Here is a 26,355-nt window from a genome sequence, read left to right as displayed (position 1 = left end):
TTCTGTTCATCTTGGTCTTGTCTCTGTGTCCTTCGTGTCCCCTGTATGTAATCAGTTCTGTCTCTGTCAACCTTTTTGTCTGTGTCTAGTGACTGTGTTCTGTACTCCCTGTCTTAGGTTGCCAGTCCCCCATTTTGTGTGCCTCGTGGTCAGTTAAGTTCTGTCAGTCTCGTGCCCCCATCCTCCTGTGTCAACTCCTTTATATTTGGTCTATTTGTGTGTATATTATCCTTCAATTTAGGCATTTTCCTGTTTCCTCTGTATGTTCCCTGTCTGTCATCCCGTTGTGTCTCCTCCATCAAGTTTGTATGTTTTCATCTTGGTCTTTGTCTTCTGCTGCTTCCTGTTTTATTTTGATGAGCTCTTGTCCCTTGTGTGTTTGAGTTTTGCTCCCTTGTCTCATTAGTTGTTGTTCAGTTCACCTGTGTTCCCATGTGTTTCCACTTCCCTTAATCACTTGCCGTTGTATTTATTGCCAGTTTTTATCAGTTTCCCTTAGTCCTTTGTCAGAAACCTCGTGGTTTCTAGCTCCTGTGTTCCCGCTACCTAGTGTTTACCTCCAGTTTAGGTTTCCATAGCAGGCCTAATTAAACAGCTTGTTTTGTATTTAACTCCGCCTACCTTTGCGTTTGGGTGATCACTCACCCCTTCATCACATAACAACAATTATGTGCTTTACAGTTTTTTCAGCTTTTTTTGTAAACCGGTGCATTTGAAAATTCAGAGATAACAGCAATTATTCTATTTCAGCATTAAAATGATCACTTTGGTCAAAGAGCTTGCTCATAATAGTGGATCAACCATTACAGAAACCTAAAAGATTTTGCTAATTACCAGTACTGTTAATTTAGGAGGGCTGTGGTATAATTACATTGGATGGTGGTCTAATAAATCTTGCAAGCACTGTATATCCCATCACAAAATTAGCCCTGCATATTGAAAAAACAATATTTATCCAGAGGTTTTAAATTTGATGTGTCGTCAGACTCTTTACATTCCTCCATATGTGATGAGTTTCTAATGACAGAGCTGTTTATTACCATAAACCCATCATATCACAGTACTGATTCCAAAGGACAACCTGCACTATGTGTAGCTGTGAGATACGAATAGTTTTAACAAAACAGCAGCATTTGATGTTCTGGAAATAGATGGTTTACCTGTCTTGGTAATAGTCAAGTACACTGAAAAAAGAAAATAGTTGAACCAACTTAATTGAATTATTTCAATTGGTAACACCAAATTTAATTAAGTTCTTTGAAATTAAGTTAATACATTAAATTAACACAACTGATTTAAGTTACATGTACTTAATAAATTAATTGCTGTCAAATAAACATTTTGCATTAATCCAACTTAAAATTAAGACATTTCAACTTAAAGTTTTCAGTTTTTCCAACCCAATAATTTGCATAACCCAAAAGTAAAATATTGCTCTTTGCTAACCTAATAATGTGGTTTAGTGTAAATTACTTTTTGTAGTGACTCTAAAATGAAATTTTAGTTTGTATAATAAAGCTTAAATCAAAATTTTAAGTTGCCTGAAAATATTTTTCAAAAATTCAAAATCCAATGTTTTTTTTTTTTAAATGCTTTATTGTATAAATGTAATAAAGTATTACCTTTATGGCAACCAACACAGCTTTTGGTCAAATACATTACACATTTGTCCTTTTTGAAACACATATGCACAAAATGCAAGTAATGCTTAGTAGGACCACAAAGTTGTCAACAAAGTGTAAAGTGCAACACAGTATTACACAAATATCAATCTTAACACATACAGTGTCAACTATGAAAAAGTGCCCCAAGAGTATACAGAAACTTCTCTTCAGCTATAGCCAATAAATAAATATCTGAACAGTGTAGCTGACCAATGGGGATGAAAAAATATAAACACTCCTCTAGAGTTTTAGAATGTCACAACAGTTTGTTGTATAACTGAGCACATCAAACCTGAAATGCAACCTTTCCCTTGAAACGAAGGCAAATATGTCTGAAAAAAAATTAAAAAATAAATAAAAATACCATAAAAGCACATTAAATTGGGGTTTGAGGTCTCTTGGAGCATAAAAAAGGCCCAACATCCAAAAGAGACTACATATTTTACATGCTATATGTCCAAACACAGTTGTTCCTTCGCATTATGGCACAGGGCCATTTGTTGGTCATTGTTCTGTGCCATTACTGGGAGCTTTGAAGTTTGATATACAGATTTTGGACTTTGGGGGACATCTTGTGCTGATCAAGCTGCATGAAGATTTTTTGGAGCACTTCAAAAGTGAAGCGAAAGGGTTTTGGATAAGCTAGGTTGAGTGCATAGATCAAACCTAGAAGCAGGGCACAAGCTGAGGCAACTGAAGTTAGTTCATGCAACACTTCCACACCCTCAATGACAATGCCAATGTCTTCAGGTGGCTCCTGCAGTCCCTCCCCCTCCTTCCGAATCACATACACTGCCATGGTGACCTCCTCCAGGTCCCTCTGAACATCATCTGCTCCACAGTCCTACAGAGGGGTACAAGACACAAACACAAATCATCATTAGCCTCACTTCTTACTGTGATTAAGTGTTTGGGTGATGTACCAATATGTGTTATGTGCTGGGCTATTTCTTGGCTGGGTGTCATCACACACCAGAAACAGCAGAGAGAGGTGTATCAATCTGACTCTAATCAAATTGTAAGCAAAAAAGATAAGATTTCCCAACATGTCAAACTATTCCTTTGAACTTAAATAATCAAGTAAGCCCGTCTTACTTAAAACAAAGTCAATCCGATATGTAATGTGTTGTTGCTGGGAATTACATAATGTCCAATATGGTCATGATAATAAATACATGTCAGCAATCCAACTAGGGTTCACGTGTTATGTTTGTTCTAACAGTTAACTTTTTTGTGTCCCTTTGACAAGATGTGCTGACAAACTGTTGAAACTTACAAGGTATTCCTTGATCAGGCCATCTGCATCTTCTCCCAGGAAGATGGTGAGGGCTTTCAGCACACATTCCCTCCGATGATTAATGTCCACAGTCTAGAACAACAAATGTTGAGTAATTTTAAACTCTAAATTTCATAAGACAGACATCCTTACTCTTATTGCTTAACTTACATGTACTTTATTTAAAAACAGTAATTCACAAGCCCAGAGATTCATTACAGAAAGAAAAGGGGATGAGTTCAGTGGAGTCGCTAAAAACATTCATGCATATGAAAGCCATGATTAGCATTGGCCTGCCCATATTGTCTTTATGAAAGATTCAGTTAAATATATATATATTTTTTTGGATTCAGATATATTTTGACAGCCCTCTTAGTTACGAAGCATCTTGTTTGATGGTACAGATTTACCTGGTCCAATGTGTCCAAGATGTTCGCAATCTTTTGGCGTGTTGCTCCTCCTTTGGCACGTATGACTTTGATCAGCTGACTTGAGTGCATGTCTAACTGGGCCATGAACTTCCACTCAAGAGGAACAGCCATGAGCCTCTGGAACTCTGTATTTATCTAAAAACAAAACACAAATGACAGTAGATATTGTATTATGGAACAAAATGCTGAAACTGATTGTATGCCAAAATGTCTATATCCCAAAAAGTATAACATATATGGGAATTCAAAATGTAAATTCTTTCATTAAGTTCAGTGTTATAAAATCTCAACCAAATCAAGTTATGACCGATTCATGAAAGTTAACTGCAATAAATCCCGAAGCATACAGACTTCGATCACTTCAGTTCCATTCTTACCTCTTTCTGTGTGAAGAGTGCAGGCCATCTGTCCTTCAGTTCCTGAATGCTTGGTTCTTGGTTTACCACCTCATGTCGTCTGTAGGCAAACGTGTTAGCCATTTTGTCTGCGATGACCCTTTCATTGTCCCTTATCCCAATCTCTGTCAGAAGTTCTAGTCTCACTTTTTCCATGCTGTCCAGAGTCTCACCAGTAGGAAAGGATGGATAAAAGTTAGCTTCAGAACGTTTTGGCTTCTTCACTTTTTTAGCAGGGAAAGCATCTGTAGTAGCTTTAGATTTCAGTGAGTTTACACACAGCTCTGGACACCCCTGTAATTTGAGCTGGGTCCTGTAGTTTGCCATTTTGTACTTCAGTCGTTGTTTCCAACCGTAGCAGCCATTGAATGATCCAGGTTCTTTCAAACATGGGTGCTTTTTGATAAGGGCCTCTGCAGCTGCGCAGAAATGTGCATCCTCTGGATAGGCCTTGTAACGGTAAATTTCTTCTGCAACTCTTTTCAGGATATCAGACAGCATTCGGGCGCTTAAAGTCAACATTTTTTGGCTCACACGGTACTCAGTATTCCCCCTCTCTAGCTGTAGCTCTGTGTCATATGAAAATTGGGGAATTGCAAAGTCTTCTGGCCACTGTTGTATTCGAGATGACATAGATTCAGGGGATGAGAGGATAATTGTGTCATTTGATGCCACCGAAATACCGTCATCAGACTCAAATGAAAGGGACAGAGATGAAGTGGACTGATCGGCACTGATCAAAGGTGGATTTGTTTGCTGGTGGATCACTTTGATTGTCCCCAAATTCCGAAGTTCGGTGGTAGAATTCAGATTAAAGAAGTCGTTGCCAAAGTCTTGGTCCATGTATTGCAGTCTGAAGTTACCTTTTAACCCAAAGGTAGTCTTTATCGTGCTGAGAAGGTCTTCAAGTGACTCTGGGATGCCATTTGGAAGAGTCAGCTTTTCAATGTTGTTCTCTCCTAAAATCACCTTCAGTCTTGCAGGTGTTGAACCAGCCATGGTGGTCTGAGAACAAAGCACAAGCACAGTTAGTGAGGATCAACATGTAAACCACTGACATTTCCAATTAGGAGAATTTAATGTCAAACTAGAGGAAAAGAGAGAAGGCAAAGAGAGGAGGAAAGGGGAGGAGAAAATGAAGAGGAGAGGTGGAGATCAGCTGAGGCAGCGAGGAGAGAAGGCAAACCGAAGAGGAGAAGGGAGGAGAAGAGAGATGGCGAGAATATGGGAGACATTGAAGAGAAGAGAGAAGGAGAGGAGGTGAGGAGAATATAGGAGACAATAAGGAGAGGAAAGAAGAAAAAGAGAAGAGAAGCAGAAGGGGGGAGAGCATAGGATTAGCATTCACTGACTGGAATCCAGCGACCTGCATTAAAAAAAATGACATAACTGATGAATTGCCAATGACATCATCACACCACTTTGGCTTGCAGTATAAAATAAATATGTTCTGAGAACACATTAGTATTGTATGGGTCTGGGTTTTGTTTTCCCACTTAAGAAAATACTTTATCATATTTTGAGGCCTCACCATTTAAACATGGACATATCTTTTCAAGGTGACAAGACGCATCCCTCTAATATTGTAGTCTGCCAGTGGGTAGGTATCATGCAGTTCTTGTGGCTCAACAAGTTCCACTTCTTTGCTTGGTGATGTTTTGAGATCATAAGCTCTGTAGTGTTCCATATACCATCCGCTAAGCTTTTTCAGAATGAAGATTAGTTTGTCCTGCAGTATCACCATTTGGATGATTTCACCAAACTCTGGCAGTCCTCCCAGTGAGCCGTGGATCAAGACCATCCCACACTTGTAGATTATTCCATTATATGCTACACTTTTAGCCAAGCACACATTGTCCATATCTGGAGACTTCTGTCTCAGTGCATTTGAGATGTCCTTGTTAAGAACATCAATGTGAACAGTGGAAACATCTGTTACTTCCAGTGGGGGTTTGGCAAAGCTAATTGCATGCTAATGATATGCAATCTGATACTGATGTCTCTGTGAAAGGGAAACAAGTACATTTTTGAAGCATCTGATGTTCCTTGCAACTCTTTTAAAAAAACTATGCTTTGCTTCGAATCGCATAGTCCATAGTGCAACCAGTGGCCCAAACTTACGGATCAAGTATGGATAATGTTCCAAGTAGTGGTGCTTTGGTTTAAGATTAACATCTGGGAAAACCTCTTGAAACTTGATTCTGTGCTCGGAGATCTTAAAACCAAGATATGCAATGGAGTCCTCAGTATGAACAGGACTGACAACAAGATCAACAATGTCCTTCAAGTCTGTTAAGATGTGCCAAGCAGGCTCCTCACAGGGTACACTCTGCCCAACGAACAAAGGCAAAAATCTGATAAGACTCCAGTTCTCGTGTGCATTCCCTCCTACACTTTTTTTGGATGCAAAACTGAGAGCCACAGGATGAGGTCGATTTGTTTTGTCAGCCCACTTAAAGTTGAAAGATGATATTGCTTCATTCAATGTACATAATGTGAAATACTTTTTTTTGATTAACAAATTGAGGCAAAGCGCAAGTTCAAAAGGAACAATTCCCTCAAAAAGATAATGTACAACATCAGGTGGAAACCCAGTGGTAACATCAAAATGTGAGAGGTGCTTTGACAAAATACACTTTGATTTCACACCATAATAACTGGGCCATTTGTTTTCCTCGATAATTCGTAAATGATCTGCATGAATGTCTTTTGTTCTTAAAGTAAAGACTTCACTTCTGACTTCAATAGTCTGGAACTCTGATGTTTCTGCAGTGCAAAATCTACATACGTATGTCCCTGAGAAATTTTCAAAGAATCCAGCAATACTGTGTGCACCAAGGTTGTCGGCAACAACACACTGAACAGTGCCTTTTACTGTTCTGCCCAACTTTGACAGAAATATCCCACTCTGTTCCAAAATTACAAGATCATTAATTACAGGTTTTAACACTTTCTCATACCCATAGCACTTCAGATCATTACTTTTGATTAAAGCAGCCAAATAGATTGAGGTTAAAGCAGAATTACAGCCTGGTGGCAAATTACCCAAAACCCAGTACAATCCACAAATTTTATGCTTCCTCCGTGATGTACCAAGGGGATTACATATTTCGAATTCATCAATGTATAATATCAATGAAATGCTTTCCTGCTTGGACAACAGTCCATTTTCATGGAAGAAGTCACCATCGAAGATAGTTTTGTAGTGCACATAAGTTTTTTGAGGCTGATTATCTACAGTATTCAAATTAACAGCCTGATCCAAGATTGTCTGGCAGTCAAGAATATGCTGCAAAGACTTTAAAATTGAAATATATTGGAATGACTTGTTATTTTTTCGGTCAAGTATATATTCCACTGGTTCCACTACTTTAAAGTGGCTCTTATAGTATGCTTTTCGTCTCCAAGGACTGGAAAGTGGACCTTTATCTCCAATTGCTTTTTTTACAGGGTTTGTCTCACAGAGTACACTGGCTAGCTTTTCAACAACTGACTGGTCAAATTGGCATCCGTTGTCTTGTAATACTTGGCTAATAGTCTTTTGGGTAATCGCCACAGAAACAGAACCAATCAAATAGTTTAACTCCTGCAAAAGCTCATCTACAGCTGCATTAGACACAAGAAAGATGTGTTCCAACTTAAGGAGCACTGAAGCAATTTTAAGCTCAATATCCTTCTCTAAGTTTTCAGAATACCCATTGTCAAAAGCAGAATTTAAATTTACATCACTCTCTATAATTTCCACATCTGAAATATCACTGGCAACACTGGCAAAAGATTCATCAACAGAACTTATTCCAGGCTTAAATGTGTTCACTGTACCAGAGTGTTTTCTGTATTTATGACTTTTGAAGTTCTCATAGACATTGGTTTTATATTCACAGTTTTGGAACACACATGTTACAGTCTCCTTATTTTTAAGATGCTGATAGATATGTTGAAAATATTCTCTTTCTGTGGAGAGTTGATTATGGCCACAAATATGGCAAGTGAATGTGGACGCAGCTTTGGAGACTGCTTGTTGGGCAGGGTGATTTCTTGATAGATGGCTCAGTAGGGCGTTCCAAGTCTTGAACCTACATGCACAATTTAAATAAGTGCATGGATATGAGTGGCCTCGTCCGTAATGCCTATGAATCAGTTTGTAGTGTTTGAGCAATTCAGATCTTTTTGTTAATGTTGTCCCACAGTCCTTGCATCTCCACATGAAGCATAGCACTGGAGGAACAAAGAGACACGCTTTACTGGGTGTATATAAATAATTTGAGAAAACACAGAGGGAGAGTTGGGCAATATTACAATATATCAATATGGTGATATGAGACTAGATCTCATCTCAGCTTTTTGCCACATTGCCCAACACAAAGCGAATCATTTAAACACAAAATGTATTCATCAAATGTAGCCAGCCCTCTCTAATTAGATTTTAAAGGGATAAGTTCAAAACAAAAGTTTAAAAACAAAACCCAAATGCCCATAGGTACATTTTTTTTTTTTGCAATTGTTTTATATATAAAGCCGATTCCTGTTCAGTGTAAAACTGAATTAAGTTTAAATGAGACATTACTATTTTGAACTTGCATACCTTTGTTGTTGATAAACTGAAAGTACGCAAGTTCACAGGTAAAACGAGCTGCCTGGCACGCCTCCACACAGGAATGCCCCTCTTGAAGTAGTCACAGAGCTGAGAAGAAGTTAGGTCAGAAGGTGGCGATGGGGCATCACATTGGACACCAAGCCAAAGGTTGTGGCACTGTCCAGGGTTCCAACCAGAGGTGATGTAATCTTTCTGCCATCAGCAGACACCCCTCTGGAGAGGTTGACAGGAAGGAAAGGAAGCGCTACCCAAAGTCCTAAAGATTAAAGATATGTTCGAGTTAGTCTGTCGATCTTTCATCATGTTTACAGTGTTCATCTGCATCTATGTACTTATATATGTATTCAGACACAGACCAGAAGTGTGCTAGGTCTACAAGAAATCTGATGGCTGTATTTTCTGTGTTCAATAGCGTAATACTTTCTTCTATGATTTCTAATTTTGATTTTCTGCCGCACACCATCTCCCTCTCACACGGCTGATCCGTGCGTGTACGAGCGCTGCACGCACCCTTTCTCCTCGCCTTCTTAACGTTATGTACATTGAAAGCAATGCAAGCGGCAGTAAATGCATGCTTCCTGGAGCCACCACAGCTAAATTTTACCTCCTACATCACCCGTGGCCGTGACCGCGTGAACTATTCGCGCCGACAGGCATACTGCGAACAACCACTCGTGTATAAATGCGCGCGCCCGAAGTAACGTAGTCTGAAGAGAACCGCGGCCCAGCTTGCCGCTATAATGTGCTAATGCTAATGAATAACTAACAGTAAGCCAACACCGACACACTGCATGAATACACAACTTTAAGCTAGCGTTACGATATTAAAACAAGAGAGTACCGCCGGAAAACTACTAACTTAACCTACATGTCCAAGCACAAACTACCAACAGGTCTGACATTTCGCTAATGTTAGCAGGGCTGAATGATAGCGGTTTGGTCAGGTCAGTTTACTAAACACTTAACAAACTTAACAATACAGTTGGAATATTTTTATATCTAATATATTAAAATATGTGTTCTACATTTGACTTACCTTCAAGGACTATGGAAAAAGTAATATCTTCGTTACCTTATTGACCAAATTGTTCACGAGGTCCTGCCTGCAGCCAAGTGCCTCTCAAATTGTTGTTCTCAACCGCAAGTAGAAAATTCTGGAGAAGGCGGAGACGTCATGACATCAGATGCACTGCGTCAGGAGAAACCTAATTGATGCAGGTTGACTCTAATGAGAATAGCAGGTTACATGTGTACTGAGGGAACAACACGTAATAACAAGTTGATATACTCCACAAATTTAGACTGGCTCCACTAAAGCAGAAATCTTAATGAAACTGACTCTGAACTTTACATAACTTCAACTACTGCTGAAATACACTTTTTAGAGTGTATATGGAAAAAAAATAATTATTGGAATATCTTGATCCCTAAACAACAGTTGAAACAGTTTGTGGGTGGACATGGATATAACTCACAATCTCCATTGTACTGACTTGCCGCTCTGTGAAAACAGCAGAACATCTGAACTAGGCTCAGTCTACAGACCGCGCAGGAGGTGAAAATAATGAAGGGAATTCAAATGTTCTGCTGGAGCTATGCGCTTTTTCCAGCCTCCATTGAAGCTGGGGCCTGAGCCAAAGTGTCTCATAGTGTAATGGTGCTCTTGTCTCTCAAATTTTAGCGCTCAGTAGACCTGCCATCTGTCCAGTCTCAGAGGTTCAGAGAGACAGTGATCCAAAATAGAAGCAGTATTAGAAAAGGTCAGATGCTGAGTAAAGGCATCTGTAAAATTACTCTTGGCATTATTCCGTTTCACAATGACAGATTTAGTACAGGTCTTTAATGTCTTTTCTATACAGGAGGAATATGCTCAGTCACAAATGAGGGTATTTTCTTTTTACTGTTAGTAATAATAATAACATTAATGCATGTTGCCCCTACATAATCACATGTTCTATGCCCTTGATGCGTAAAATAATTGAAGGGAGCATTGAGAAAATGCCTCTTAAAAAAGATTTGATTTGGACTAGAGCCAGAGCAAGACTGCAAATAGCAGGAGATAAATCTGCTGATGCACATTTTTCTGCATCTCTTGTATGTTTTGTGCGAAAGATTTGCACAAAACATACAAGCTCAGTCATTCAAAAATGAACCTATCCTAACACCATCCACACGAAGGCATGCTCAGGCCTGAAAACTCTGATCTATGGTGCTGCAGCAGGAATTGACCCTCATCGGATAAACTGCTCCAAATTGCTTCCCTGATATATTGCTAGCCCTTGTTACCGCTCTCCCCCCTGTCAATTTCCCCCATTCCCCTCAAGGTCAGCTCTGCGTGATGTTGGACAAAGTAGGAGAACAGCGCTCCTGTTACTGCTCGCCTGCTTCACATCCAGCTCCCCAGATCTCCATCCTCCACCCCTCTGCCCCTGTGCTCCAATCACATTTCAGATACACTAATGACTACAACCACCTTACTGCAGCACCACAGGGGTTAGAGGGGAAAGAACATGTTGACAACATAAAATGGCACCAAATCAAGGAAATACAAGGTTTAGAAATACTATTAAACCCTAAAGACATTCAAGTGAAATGAATTTGAAAGTTGCTGACTGACACTTTGTCCTTTCATCCATTCACAATAGTTTACACTTTTGAAACAACAAGCTGTTTGACTGCTGTCTTTTTACAAGGACAAAAGTGTTATCTTGCACCATGAAAAAAATTCAGGTAGCATTTCAAATGGTGGACATAAGACTGACGTGACACCAGCATGAGAAATCCCTCGTGAATGTTTTCGTTCCTGTCATGAAGTGTCATTCCTTTGGTTATGTCATTTTGAGGGCAGAGTTGACACTGAGATGTTTTTGTTATAACAATTAGAGGTTTCTCTGTCATTTTCTTCCTTTGAACTATTCTCCTGCAAACCTTGAAAACCATCAAAGAAAATGTATCAGTAAATTTATACCAAACCCAGCCTTATAGAGACTTCTGTCCTGATCTAAAGATCAAAGAGTCAACGATGACGAAAGAAACATGAGAAAAAATTATTTTTTTTTAAAGTGACAAGACTACAAACAAAGAAGTAAATATTAACAGTACTGGTGACATCTGTGTGCTTATGTAACCAAGTATTATGCCCTGCTTGAGGATAATTGGCAGAAACTCACTGCGTATAACTACAAAAATAAAATATAAGACAGTTTAAAATAGCAAACTGCTGTTAAGTGATATAAAAATGTTCCCTTATGATAGCCACTACTGTAAAAATGTGTTCTTTTGGAGAAGGAGGCTCTTTATTTTTTGGCAATAACCATCGAATAGCAATTCTAAAGCTCGGATATTTAACAAGTTAGAACGTATCTTTGTAGCGTATCTATTTTTGTTCATTATTCACCTTTTGACCTTTTATATGACGTAGAGCACTTCGATATAGAGTGAAAGTATGGAGCCACCTTGTATTTCTGCTTCCAAGAAATCAGATCTTCTTGAAAAATTGTTTTGACGTAGTCTTGAGCAATTCTTTAGCCCTCCTGAAAATCTTTTAAAGTTTTTACTTTGGGCACTGGCTGATTTTTGTTTTTTTGGTAACATGTGAAATGTAACACAAGCAAAGAACTGATTTTAAATTTTATCCTTAGCTACTTTGGCAGTAGCAGCCTGTAACAAAAAACATCATTCCCCTCCTTTTCTTGTTTGAATGTACAAAAAACACTAAATATAACACGTTTGACGATCATAAAAAAGTATTTTGCGCAAACAAGGTGATTCGCGAAGCTGAAAGCTTGACATTTCTTGGCATGGTGTCCTTAAAAAATTGGGGAAAACTGGACAATTGGAGAACAAAAGAAGAATTGGCAGACCTAAAACGTAACTTTATCTGACAGTTATGTCTTTTAAAAAAATAGGAAACAAAAGAAATTGTCTTAGAACCCATTTTAAGGAAAAGGGGGAGAAAAATTTGAGGTATATAAAATTACACAAGAACTGTACTGAAAATCAGCAGCAACAGGGTTTATGGGGTGATGATGGAGTGACAATGATTTCTGTTCAAATCATGTAGCAGCAGTCCATTTTCCAATCAAAAGTAGTGCAGAGTTGTTTTGTTTTTTGTTTTTAATATTCTACAGATATAATAGTGATATCATTTTAAAGCTTCAGTTGTGCATGGTCCATTATAAGTGTTTGCGAGAGAAGCAGTGTTTTTCTCAGAAAATATCTGATGTAGCATTTGTTCATACATTAAAGCAAAAATGATGTATCATGCTATTCTGCGACCATAAGTGACAGTTGGAACATAATGATAAATCTGTCTATTCAAATGCAACAAAGGAACGTTTACTTCTCAGCACAGCTTGTTGCTTGTAAAAGGGAAACATGGCTTTTTTTCTCAAGTTTTTCCTTTAAATTGATATACGAAGACAGACCTAGGACATGTTATTGTTCAAAGAGAAATCCCAATAATTTAGCTGTAAGCAAAACAAGCACCAGGAAACAAGAATCAAAAGGGACTTTGTTGCTGTCCCTCCTTGTCTATCCCAGGGGTTCTCACATCACTTCCTAAAGTACTGCTTCATCAAACAATGGGACCCCTGCAATGAAGGAACATGCCACACCATAGGTACTTTATCTGTTTACACAGAAACCTACAGTGCTGAATGTTTGATCTGTGTGAAATCACCACCATAAGAAGAAAGACATTCCAAAGAAACCTGATATAACTCATAGAAACTTTTTTTTTCTCTTTGTGCTCTAATAAACCATTTTTCCCACAAAAAAATTAGGTTATTATGGCTGAAGGAAATCAGTTATGGATCAAAAACATTAGAGAAAGTATAAGAGGAAACTTTAAGATAAAACAGTGATATGGAGCAACCATTTTTAATAACTCTAGTAGGATTTAGATTAAAAATACACATTTTTAGTCTTTAATGTATTTGATCTTTCTTGTTTATTTGCATAACTATCTGTGCAATCTATCAAGCCAAGAAGACATTCACCCACATGTCTACTAGGCTGGGATTTCTTTGGGAATACATTTTGTATATACATACACACCAAATGCATATAGCTGTATGGATGTGTTCTCACGTTATCCTAAACTGTATCAAACACTCTTATTGTTCATTGATCATTATCAATCTCAATGCAAACAATACACCATATAAATCACATCAGACTTTTGCATATACAGGTGAAAATATGGAGTCAATTTTTTATATACATATGATCAATAGACTGAGACTATACTCTGAAGCTCACAAAAAACTTCTAATAGCACTATAGAGAAATGTTTACATAACTGGGTTTTTCTTCAAATTGCCCTGTATTTGTATAGCACTTTTCTAGTCCCTAAGGACCCCAAAGCACTTTACACAACCTGTCATCCACCCATCCACACACACACATATTCACACACTGGTGATGGCAAGCTACATTGTAGCCACAGCCACCCTGGGGCGCACTGACAGAGGCAAGGCTGCCAGACACTGGCGCCACCGGGCCCTCTGACCACCATCAGTAGACAACGAGTGAAGTGTCTTGCCCAAGGACACAACGACCGAGACTGTCAGAGCCGGGGCTCGAACCGGCAACCTTCCGATTACAAGGCGAACTCCCAACTCTTGAGCAGATCGTGGCTCAAGAGTTGGGAGTATATGGGACTGCACATTTTTAAATATGATTTCACAGTATTTCACTGATTAACAGCTGTTGTCAGTGATATTTTAAAAAGCCTGTCAAAAGCATGATAGTGAACAAGCAAGTGTGGGTGTGATCAATGGGCTTTTTTAATTATTTTAATTACAGAGGGAGAAAATCCAGGTAACACAACTGATAGACCTCGACATATAGCACTTTGTCCCAAAGGAATACTTTAATTTGAAGTGAAATGTGTATCTAGAGTATGGAAAAAAGTGCTTGTCAGATCTTAATTTAAAATGAAAGTGAGAATGTAGCTACACTGCAAAAACTCAAAATCTTACCAAGTATATTTGTCTTATTTCTAGTCAAAATTATCTCATTACACTTAAAATAAGACACAATCAGCTACAGGGCAACATTTCAGTAAGCTAAAGGAACTTGTTTCAAGACACTGAATCTTGAAACTAGAGAAAAACTAGAGATTTTTCACCTGTACCACTGGCAGATTTTTTCACTTAATACAAGATATTTAGCTTAAAATAAGTGAAAAACTCTGCCAGTGGAACAAGTGAAAAATCTCTAGTTTTTCTCTAGTTTCAAGATTCACTGTCTTGAAACAAGTTCCTTTAGCTTACTGAAATGTTGCCCTGTAGCTGATTGTGTCTTATTTTAAGTGTAATGAGATAATTTTGACTAGAAATAAGACAAATATACTTGGTAAGATTTTGAGTTTTTGCAGTGTAGCAGACATGTACACGCCACATGTACAGAATGGTCCAAAGTCTTAATCTCAGGAAGTATTGTATAGCCGGATATATGTGTCCACAAAGGAGTACTTGAAGTACGCCATATGAGACAATATACTGTATGAGTGTGAGTGTGTACAGGTGTTTGTGTTTGATGAGAGGAAAGGAATCTTGTAAACCAACCAAGATCAAAACAAAGTTCATGTGACTTTTTGTTTTTCTAGTTTATCAGAATCTACTTCAGACTTGTAGCTTCTAATCATTTTACCAGTCTTTGGTGTGTTTTGCTATGTACACTGTGCATCTCAGAAGTGTGTAACAAAGTATTCAAATACAAACCAAAGACCTTTTTTGTAATTTAATATAATATCTGCAGGATGCAGGAGCTCTGGCACAGACATGGTTATTGGTCTATTTGTTCACATTAGGATGCACAGTCAGGCTTGAGCTTAGCCGCACAATTTAGTACAAATGAGAAAGATTAAATAATGTTATGACATTAATGCAGTCAGGTGTATCTAGAAACAACTGTGTGTGACTGCGAGTGTGGTAGCTATTGTAATCATTATCCAGGATATGAACCAAGAAATGCACTGTAGACATACAAAATGTAGTTGACTAGTGAAGCTTTTTCATTTTTGTCTTTAAACTTTGAAAAGAAGTATATACAAATTAAGAGAAAATTTCATAATATTGTTGCAAGTACTAGCAGTTATTTTTCCATCCTAGTTATGTAGCTGTTGTGGGCCATGGTAACATTCCACTATATACTGGTCTGAGCAGTACAAGCCAGTATACTGAATCAGAAATGGAGCACACTAATATTTGTACCAGAAACTGATGGAGACAAATCAATAAAAAAGTTTGTTTTACCTACAGATCTTTTGTATCTTTTATATTTTTTTTCCAAAATAACCAACTGTATAGTACAAGTGGTTCTTCTATTATGTAGAAAAAGATTTTTTTTTTTTTTTTTACCATTTGAGTTACATGTTACACTTCTTAAGGTAAGGGTTACAGAAAACACTGTAGACCAGGCAGTGTCTTGGGAATCAGTCACAGCAATGAACAAAGCACAATGCCAGTGTATGTTGTCTGAGAGTGCCCTTGTTCAAATGAGAACATATAGTGCTCTTACTACAGCTTATAAAAACTCTATATAGGCTGTGTCTCACATAGCTGAGCTAATCAATTCTAATCCCTTTGACAATGAATAAGGTATTTTACTGTAGTGCTCTCTAAACCCAAGAGTGGCCTCAGACATTTTTTTCTGCTAAACAGTGTGGAAGAATTATGACTTACAACAAAACAGCTCATAAAAGAATTATACATTATACAAGGTTTATATATTATAATTATTTATTATTATTATTATTATTATTATTATTATTATTATTATTATTATTATTAAATCTATCAATCATTCCGTTAACACAAAGTAAAGAATTTTTTTAACTCAGGGGATCATGCTTCACTTCATGCGTCAGTTACTCAAGCATGTGAAAAAAAATTATATAAATTAAGCAGAGTTTAAATTCATCGTTGACCACACTCAACAATATCAGCATGCTAGTCAGTTTTACTGTACGTGGCTGAAATTGCTATTATTATTACCTAAGAGTGCAAACACACTGTACTTTACTGTTGAAACTGAAATGTTGTTTGTTTTACACGACTGCGCTTTCCATTCTGTATAACCTGCAGCCAGCTTAGTAAACATAAACCCCTCGTCATGCTCAGGAACCTCTCTGCTTCTGCCTGTTTATACAATAGGATTAGAACAATTAACTCCCAAGGCAACGTCAGGTCTGACACGTAGACACAGATAACCAGATATTCTAGGATGAAATAGAAGACAGTGTGACGTCATTGTTCCTGAGCCTTTGAGTTGAGAGTTGGCTCTCTGAGAGTGATTATGCTGATAAAGGCGGCAGGTTCTGTACTTGACAGAGAATCCTATTATTTCTTTGGAGGGACTCCATAAGGAGACATAGAGATTGTACAGGCTATTGCAGGTCACATAAAAGATACAGTCAAAGCAACAAGAGAAGAGCATGTTGTGGTTTAATCTGACAGAATCACTTGAGTCCTTTTTGGACTGAAGGCAGAAAAAGCAAGTAAAATAGGCATGCTAACACCCCTGAGGGGGCTAATTCAAGTCATATATGGTGATTTTCAACATTTCCTCCTTTATCCTACTATGTGGTGCTAAATGACATTGTTCAAAAGGAACAATTAAAGCTGGAAATGTCATGAGTGTTGTAGAGATGTGGTCATAACACATTTTGAATTGATGCCAGTGTTATTCAGTCCTTATTATTTAATTCCATGATGACCATGAAAGTATAACAAAATCATTCATCATTTATTAAGAAGCTGTTGAGGTATATTTTTTAAAGCAAGAAAAAACAATATATCAGTCTTGTAGAGAAACTAAACGTTTGTTTGATTTTTTTATTTTTATTTCTCATATGATGGCAATGATGATATGCTATGTGCCAGTTTATTGTGAGATGTTTCTCTGAAAAAGTAAAAACTCCTCTATTAAACTTCATGTGGGAACAAAAACTTAATTGTACATTGTTCAAGTAATGCCATGTGCATGGCTCAAAGTGAAAGGATGCACTTAAATGTTAAAGAAAAAGTTCCTCTGTTAAGAACTGTGTATTCAGCCTTTGAACGAAACTAGCAGATACAAATTTGAATGCCTTTGTCCCCAAATCCATTTCTATTCCTCACACTCTGCTCCTGTGAATAAATACCAGCCCAGGAGAAAACACTGAATTGTAGGTGTTGCTCTATTGCATCCTCTGTTTGAAAAGCAATAAAAAGCATTGGAGGATGAAAAATGAGGTGAACTACACAAAGCAAGTTAACAATAAGAAATAATGTTTCAAGGGTGTCAAGAATTTGAAGGCATTTTGGAAGCACATGCTGTTTCAGTAACCCAGTGTACTCAGGCCTTTCCTGTCCCAAGCCCTGATACAGACTTATAAATAGTTCCTCAGGGAATCTGGGAGAAAGGCTCAACAAGGAATGACACAAAAGTCTTTCTTTCAGGTGGCTGAATAAACAATGTCCTTCATATTTGTAAAATTGATTTCCTATAAAATTCAAGTGAATGGCACTGATAACAGCATCTAATCTTCTGGAGCGCAGGCATTATTATATCCTCTTGGAGCACATACAGTCATGGATACTATAGAGTGCAGTATGCAGGGCCTTAGTCTGACCTTGTGTGTCAGCTCAGCACATGACAGAGGGGTGGAGAAAGCACCGTAGGGGCATGGCTCTACGTGTTGCATAGCCAATAAGATCTTGACTGGCCTCACCATTTAGCACCATTGTGTCCAGATTGTCCAGCTGTTTGATCTGGGCACTGAATGAACTCTACTTTATTCAGATGAAACAGTGACAGTGTTGAAACTTGTAGCCTGGCACCGACTCACTGATTTTTTGTGGACAGTCTGTGAAACAAATGTAGTGTTTCTTTTTTGTATTTTTTTAATATATATCCAAAGCCACTCAGTCCGATTCTGTGATGTCTGCACCGTGTTAACGTCCCTCAGAGACTTTATCTGCAGAGCTCATCTGTCCCTGTTCAAGAGCTCCTGCTAAGGTAAGATCCTTGATATACATATAATATTTGCCAGACATCATTTTTAAAATAATTACTTCAAGAACTAGTCTGTTTCCAGTTGGATATTCATAAAAAATGGATTGCTTTGTTAGTGTTATAACAATACTTATTATGTGAGAATGCAATATCCCTGAGCAAATATTTAACACATTATTCTCATCTATAATTAAACAGACAAATTCATTTCTGTCTAAAATTGGTACTAGAAAGCTGGGGTCAGAAAAGGCCTGAAGCGGGCAGAATGAATGAAAAGTCTTCCGCAAAAGAGCCCAATTTGGCACAAATTTAAAATTGCGTGGTTTCTCAACCATATTAAAGGTAATTTCTTTTTTATTTTCATTATTCTTAGTTTGACAATTTAATTCAGGCAACATATGGGTACATAGAGTTGAGACTAAAATTAATTACTAAGAAAAGGAGATACATTTCCCAAACTTAATCTTATGAATTCAAATTAAATCAGTTGAGCCTCACATCTTTAAGCACAGGCACCAAATCCTTTTGTATATCTGCTGATGTCCTCTGCTGAGCCCACCCTGCTTTGTGCTGGTATGTGTGTTGTCAAGTGGCACTTTCAGGCCGCCCACTTTGGCTACTTTATTTAGACCTTTACAGCGTGAGGGGAGTTTGTTTTTATACCTCTGCATGTTTGTCTACTCCTTCCTGGCTTGAATGAATTGACTCTCGGCAGTTTTTACTGAATTATTTGATATTTTGCTCTTTATTTTAGAGACAGGCAGTCAATCCTTAGTGAGAACTTATCTGTTTTATTCATTATTTCTGCAGATTTACTATTCTATCCTGGGGTCCTGTCTGTCTTAACTTGTTCCTCCATTTATCATTTAATGTCAACTGCTGAATTTTTATTCTTTAAAAGTACAGATAGTCCTGTTTCTGTTGTAACAACATTTCCTGGCATATTATCCTGTTTAAGAGTCTAGACTTTATTCAATCTTTTCATTCCCTTTTCTCGTAATTTCATAGTTTCCAAAAGGAGAAGGCTCCTTGATCGATTAAAGGTTAAAACCTTTTTTAAAAAACTTTTACACTTAACCTAAACTAACTCAAATGTTATTGTTACCTACAGTGTGTTGAACAACATTGATTTTTAAAGTAGCATTTATTAAGAAAGGCCAATAAAAAACGTGGTGCAAACTTAGACATTTAGGCTTTGTAAAATAATATTGCTGTATTGTGGTCACTTCATGGAAAAATCTTTGGGCTGTCACAATGTTATTGGTAAAACATGATTAACTTTGATATGAAGCTAACCAATGGACAGGTAACATCAAACAACACTGAACTTTCTATGGATATGAAAACACAAGATTAAACTGGAAGCAACACATTAAAAAAGAAAAGAAACTATGACAAAATATATATCTATTTTGAGTAGAAAACTAATACAGTTACGTTTTCTAATGCTGGTTGCAGAGAACATCATCAGAGTACAGAGCTGCAGTTAGGACACCTTTTTGTTTCCATGTTTGTGTCAGTTTGTGTATGTATTTGTCAGTGCAGAGTCTATGGATAAGCTTTTCAGCACAAAAGTTTTTCCATGCAGCCCTCCCAAAATCCCAATTGCATGTTTCTAAACATAAATGAATGCTCACTGGTTGACAAGTCGGCCAGAACATTGAAGTATGAAAAGTACAGACACAGTGCAGTTGGTTGATGGACCAATTTAATGTTCCTCAAAAACAACAGTCATTTAGCATTTTTACTTGCATAAAAAAACAAATACTCCTTGTTAGTGATAACCAATAATGTCACACACACAACTTATTTCTTTGATATGCAAAACTGATTTGATTTAGTGGCAGTGTAAGTTCTTATTTCTCTCAGTGTATTGCTGCTGCAAGATAAAGAAGGAGGCACATTTACAGCTGCACAGCAGATGCTAAAATCCCAGCTCAATAACAAAAGTTCTTTAAAACATTAAATATTCACTACGTGCTGCACACAACTGGTTTATCCAATAAGTTTTCAGAGTCCTAACCCAATTCATCAACCAAATCAAGTCCTCCTTGGCTGAAAAACGCTACATCATCAGCCATTCCAGAGCGTAGCCCTGAGCTATTGAGCAGTGTGAATTCAACCTGTGTTCGTGGTCTGATCGATGTTCTCTCTGGATAGTCTCCCCTGTGTAAACAATACAGTAAGTTGTTTGACTCTGCAGATGGACTCCTATTCATCATTTCTAAAGTGAAACTGTGTGAGATCAGCGGGTGGGAGTTTAGTAAATGCATGCAGAGATCAATTCAAAGCAAAGCAAGGCCAGAAATGCCATGTTTAATCTTGAACATAGTTATTAAAGTTGGGGAAATGCTTTTGCAACATAATGAATCTTTTCATATACACATGTGGTATCGTCAAAGCAGGGTTACTCAGAAGTTATAGGTCGGTATAGAAGGTTCGTACTGTATAATGCATGACAAAGCTATATGGTGAAGTGGCCAAAAGGGCTGAAATGGCCAAAAGGGCTTCCAAAGAATAGAAAAGCCTAGTTAGCGCTGAGACCAAGGAGCATGAAATGCATGAAAACATTTTGGAAAAAGGAAAATTAAAATCAAGACTGTGAGACAGTACCTGATGTGTATTTTTTCTAGTTTTCTAAAAACGAAAAAAAAAGTAACATCAACTTACTGAAGGTTAAAAAAAATAAAAGCAAATGTTTATTTGATAAACACAGTGTGAAAATGTGAAAATTACGCCTCTGGTAGAAAATTTGTTAGTTTGATTTTCCTTCTTCAGAAGCTGCCATGATAGGCAATGCCAAAGTAAAATGTACTAACAATATTACTAAACAAGAGAGGTGAGCCAGAAACAAAACCACTGCTGGTGTTTGGAAATACTGAAAACATTAAATCTGAGTTCTGTTTGCAAGGTCATACTGGTTAAGATCAACTTGAATATAAAGTTGATCTATTGCTGACGCTTTCTAGTCACAAAACTGATATAAGAATGTTTTATTGATGTCAAATGTTTCAAAGCTGAGGACAAAATATCAAGTTCAAGTAAAAGAGGACAGTAAATTGAACAATGTATCACAAATGACTGTGCAGCTGTATGAAACGGAAAAATGTTTTGTAATTTTCTATGTTTATTGATGGGTTGAATATTTATTAAGCACTTAACGAAATAAAGTTTTTTCAGCTTGTTTGCCAAAGGTCTTCTGTATTCTAATTCATAAACACAAATATCATTTTGTTAAACTGTTTTAAGAATTACAAGCAACTAATCAAAGGACTTTCTCTGTCACTTTGTTCTCTCCTAAACAGTCATTGTATCTGTAAAACTTCTTGAGTTTTAAGAGGAGATTTGCGAAGAACAATGCCACCAGCCGTCGGTGGTCCTCAAGGCTACACACCACCTGAGGGTGGCTGGGGATGGATGGTGGTGATTGGAGCCTTCATCTCTATTGGCTTCTCCTATGCATTTCCCAAGTCCATCACTGTCTTCTTCAAAGAGATTGAGGTGATCTTCAATGTGACAAGTAGCCAGGTGTCCTGGATCTCCTCCATCATGTTAGCCGTCACGTACGGCGGAGGTGAGCTACAGTACCATCCAAGACAAGCAGCTGAAATCAATACCCAGCTCTTAGCATGACCATACTACATTTATTCCTTTAGTGTTCTGTTACAAATAAGAAAAAAAATCATTTATTTTTGATGAAATACAGGCTTACTGTGTAGCTTTTCAGTCACAGAGAGATCACACATAATCATAATTACTGTGCTGAAAAAATTAAACTGGCAAAACAAAAGTTCAAGTGTTCCATTGAAATGCTGTTGCAACATTATCTTTCTCTGGAGCATATGAATGAGTTTAAGCCTTGCACACCTACCCATTCTTTTCTCTTGTGCTTTGAGACTGGAAGACCACCAGGGGTTTTGTTTGTGTTCTTGCACTGATGAGATGAATGAGACACTTCATGATGTCACTCTGGGCTGGTCAATCAGATGACGATAAAGCCCTTTTCAAGCTCACGATAAATAAACAGAGAGAGATCAGAGTTCAAAGAAGTCCTTCTTGTCCCAAAAGGCCATCTCCTCTGAAATCAAAACACTGCTGTTCTCTTTGCTCTAGTGTGTGATGAACTGGAAAAATGATGACTTAGGCATCTAGTCTCAAGGAAGCTTCGGGAAAGCTGCTTTAGTCTTCCAAACTAATGTGTGAAGTGGGAAGTGTAGCTCCATATAAAATACACTGTCAGTCAAATTTTATACATGGGGCTATGTGTAAAATTGTTTGTAAGATTTGCTAGCAGTAAAATAAAATAGGAAATATGGCCTCACTCAGCTAGCATTACACTGTGTGCATAATGGTGAACATATTGCATCAAAACATCCCAGGTGAAAACATCCCAAGAAACCAAGGTGCCACATGTCTGTTATTTACTCTGAGTATTAAGTTCCTAAGGCGAACAAAAACTTCACATTCAAGTTAAGTCCTCATTACTGTACAACAGAAGTATCGTGTTCCCCGTGGAAGAAATCAATGCTGCTTATTGTTCAGCAACACTTAACAAGCAGCTGCTTCTGGAGAGTGACATTCAGGCATGCAGGAACAATGGTTTAAAGTTATTGAGTTACACTGTAACAGTAACTGATTGTTCTCAACTTGCCTATCTTTACCATGGTGTTGCTTTTTATTTGTAACACATAATGGACCAAAGTGGATGTTTGTTAATCACTTCTTTTTGTTTCACTTGGCTCTTAGAGCCTCACATGCCCTAACAAGTTATGAGCTGCAGTGTCTTAGTATACGTGGATATGTGTAACTCCCTCAATTAATGCAAATGTTTGATGTAAATATACACAGATGAAGGCAAGCTACGCATAGTAATTGAGAACAGAGAATAAGCAAGGCAATGTTTGTCAGCGCCGTGAGCAGATGACAGCTGAGCCTCTTGCCATCTCTATGTTAAACATTCAGAACACATCAGCAGGAGAAGTTCATTAACAGCCCACTGTTGCGTACCTCTGTACTCCTTCAATTTTTGTTTCATTATATTCATAATATTCTACATTGGTTTGTCTCCAACCTTTTTATCATAAGCAACCCACCCTGCAACGCAGAAGGAAAGAACTCATTGTTTGTGAGGAGACTGCCTGCATTACAATTTAAAAACCCTTTGTCTTGCACCGTGCTGGCAAATGAGTCTGGACAACCTCTAAACAAAAACTGTCAGTTTCCATTTGGGTTCATTGGCTAGTGCAGAGATTTGGCAGGAAGGCAGAAGTGTCTTCCATGTGGATCCTCATACTCATTTAGGCTGGTTGTTACATGTCTTAGATGGAGATGGTGTTTTGCGACCCGAGCCCTCAGTGCATTTTAGTCATTTGTCTACTAGTCATAGCAATTTTCCTGAGCTGATTTTGAATCCAGTATGCATGAATCTTAATAAGCTGGTTACTGTTTGCACAGTCAGTCTTTCTTTCTCTATAGCCAGTATCAAAATCTAATATTTATATATGTTATATATATATTTATATATATAACAGAAGATTCAGTGTTATTTTAACCCCAATGTACACACCAGTGAGAAAATCACCCCAGTACACTCACACAAATACCCCCACCCGCTTGTCTGAGCTGAGATATTTCTAATGATCATTTCAATTGTGTTTGGAGTACATTAAAAAGAGCTCCAAAACAAATTATTCTTCTGTCAATTTTTATGAATATCTGGATCAAATAAATGATTATTTCATTGCAGCTTTTGTGGTTTTTCTGACAGATCGCATTATTAATGGCTTGGGAGCACATCTACTGCAGTGCAGCACTGACAAAACTGATTGCTGAAGTTGTTTGAATTTGCTGAGACACAGCTGTGGCACTAGAGCCCTCTGGTGGTTAAAATTAGAATTGTGCCTTTGAATAGATGAAAAACATGTAGCGACATGATATATATGCTATATTTATATATTTACTATATTTGTTCTTTGTTTCTTTTGATTCAGGTCCAATCAGCAGCATCCTGGTTAACAAATATGGGAGTCGTCCCGTTATGATGGCTGGAGGATGCCTGTCAGGATTGGGCCTCATTGCTGCTTCTTTCTGTGACTCTGTTCAAGCACTGTACTTTTGCATAGGTGTTCTTGGAGGTACCTAGTTTTTAATATTTTCAAGTTTGTTTGTTACTAACTTGTTTTTTTTGTACACTGTTGTTTTTTCAAACACCGTTTCATGCTCATTTTTATACATATTTTTACTGAATCTTTCAGGTCTGGGATTGTCCTTCAACCTTAACCCTGCTCTCACAATGATTGGAAAGTACTTCTACAACAAGCGACCTATTGCTAATGGGCTTGCCATGGCTGGAAGTCCTGTCTTTCTTTCTACCCTAGCTCCTATTAATACTTGGCTCTTTGATCAGTTTGGCTGGAGAGGAAGTTTTCTGATCCTGGGTGGCCTGCTTTTCAACTGCTGTGTTGCAGGTTCCCTCATGCGACCTATAGGACCAAAACCCAAGCCTGCAGAGAAGACCACAGAGAGGAAGACTGTGTTGCAGACCATTAACAGCTTTATCGACCTCACTTTGTTCAAGCACCGTGGCTTTTTGCTCTACATAGTGGGAAATATTGTCATGTTTTTTGGCCTCTTTGCACCGCTGGTGTTCCTCTCTAATTATGCCAAGAGTAAACACATTGCCAAAGAGAAGGCAGCTTTTTTACTGTCTATCCTCGCTTTTGTTGACATGTTTGCCCGACCCTCAATGGGCATGGTGGCCAATACCAAGTGGGTCCGTTCCAGGATACAGTACTTCTTTGCTGCTTCAGTACTGTACAACGGCGTGTGTCATGTCCTAGCTCCAATATCAGAAGATTATACAGGCTTTACCATTTATGCCATCTTCTTTGGGTTTGCTTTTGGCTGGCTGAGTGCAGTGCTGTTCGAGACGTTAATGGACCTAGTCGGAACGCAGCGTTTCTCCAGTGCTGTTGGGCTTGTCACTATTGTTGAGTGCGGTCCTGTATTATTAGGTCCGCCGTTACTTGGTGAGTACCCCACTAATGATAATAACTACTTACTATATACTTACTATAACTACTTACTATACTAATACACTTGTATATATAAGTTATACAGTGGATTGTTAAGCCACTACATAAGTGCTTAATTTTATTTTTTAACTGGCTAGCAGAGGGCACTCCTTGAGTCTCAATAAGAAGTGCAACTGTATAAAAAAATGGCCTTGTTGGTCACTCAATCTTTTACTTCAGTAAAGACTTCGCTTATAGGTTTATGGTCTCAATCTCTAGTTTCAGCTGTTACACAACACAATATTGTCTTCATTTTGTAATTTTGATTTAGACTGCTAGATTATCCATCCATCCATTCCAGCTGTCACTGGGCGTGAGGTGTGGTCTCCCCAGACAGGTTACAAGCCCATCACAGGGGCAACACATAGACCCTTACACTGTTCCACTAGAATAGACTATCGCACATTATGTCATTTACCTTGTAAGTGAAAAGCCATGAGCATGTAGGGTCTGTAGTTTTTCAGTCAGTACCAGCCCTTGCACTACTATCAAAACACACAAAGGGTAACAGCTAAAATCTGAACAATTCTGAATGTGAGTGCACAAACCAAGACTTACATTTTTTATATACAGTTTATGCACAGAAACAAATGATCCTGTATGATGTCGTTTTGTCTTCACAGGGAAGTTCAAAGATGTCTACCATGATTACAAGTACACCTACCAGGGCTGTGGGATCATCCTCATAGTTGCTAGTGTCTTCCTGTTTGCAGGAATGGGGCTGAACTATCGGCTGCTGGACAAAGAGAAAAAAAAGGAGGAGAGGAGAGGAGTGGTGGGAGTTGGAGAACAAAAGTCCAACAGGGACAATGCTGCCAAAGAGGTGGCAGAAGCTAGGAATACAGAGGACACTGTATAAAGTCCTGCATCAAGTCAATTTACAACATGGGTCAATTTATTGTCCTTAGTGAGGT

General features: G+C 38.0%; 2 protein-coding genes across 2 annotated transcripts; one reads left to right on the top strand and one right to left on the bottom strand.

Annotated features, from left to right (window-relative positions):
• Positions 1 to 2,184: 2,184 nt before the first annotated feature.
• LOC146632717 (uncharacterized) lies at positions 2,185 to 4,124 on the bottom strand. The gene is made up of 4 exons (XM_085353548.1): positions 3,749 to 4,124; positions 3,351 to 3,506; positions 2,941 to 3,033; positions 2,185 to 2,508 (listed from the first exon to the last, which is right to left on the bottom strand). Exons 1-4 carry the CDS (start codon positions 4,091 to 4,093, stop codon positions 2,185 to 2,187), a joined length of 918 nt encoding a protein of 305 aa, XP_085209674.1. The 5' UTR covers positions 4,094 to 4,124.
• A 17,601-nt stretch (positions 4,125 to 21,725) lies between these two features.
• Positions 21,726 to 26,300, top strand: LOC146632716 (monocarboxylate transporter 1-like). The gene is made up of 4 exons (XM_085354624.1): positions 21,726 to 21,942; positions 24,359 to 24,502; positions 24,623 to 25,396; positions 26,065 to 26,300. The coding sequence occupies exons 1-4, from the start codon at positions 21,726 to 21,728 to the stop codon at positions 26,298 to 26,300; spliced, it is 1,371 nt and encodes a 456-aa protein (XP_085210750.1).
• Positions 26,301 to 26,355: the final 55 nt, after the last annotated feature.

The sequence above is a fragment of the Diplotaxodon limnothrissa genome, linkage group LG5 (assembly GCF_057381915.1).
Source record: "Diplotaxodon limnothrissa isolate DT_005_m linkage group LG5, D_limnothrissa_male_GT1.1, whole genome shotgun sequence".
Lineage (NCBI taxonomy): Eukaryota > Metazoa > Chordata > Actinopteri > Cichliformes > Cichlidae > Diplotaxodon > Diplotaxodon limnothrissa.
The sequence above is the reverse complement of the archived record's forward strand: the minus strand, read 5'-3'. Positions and strand labels throughout refer to the sequence as shown.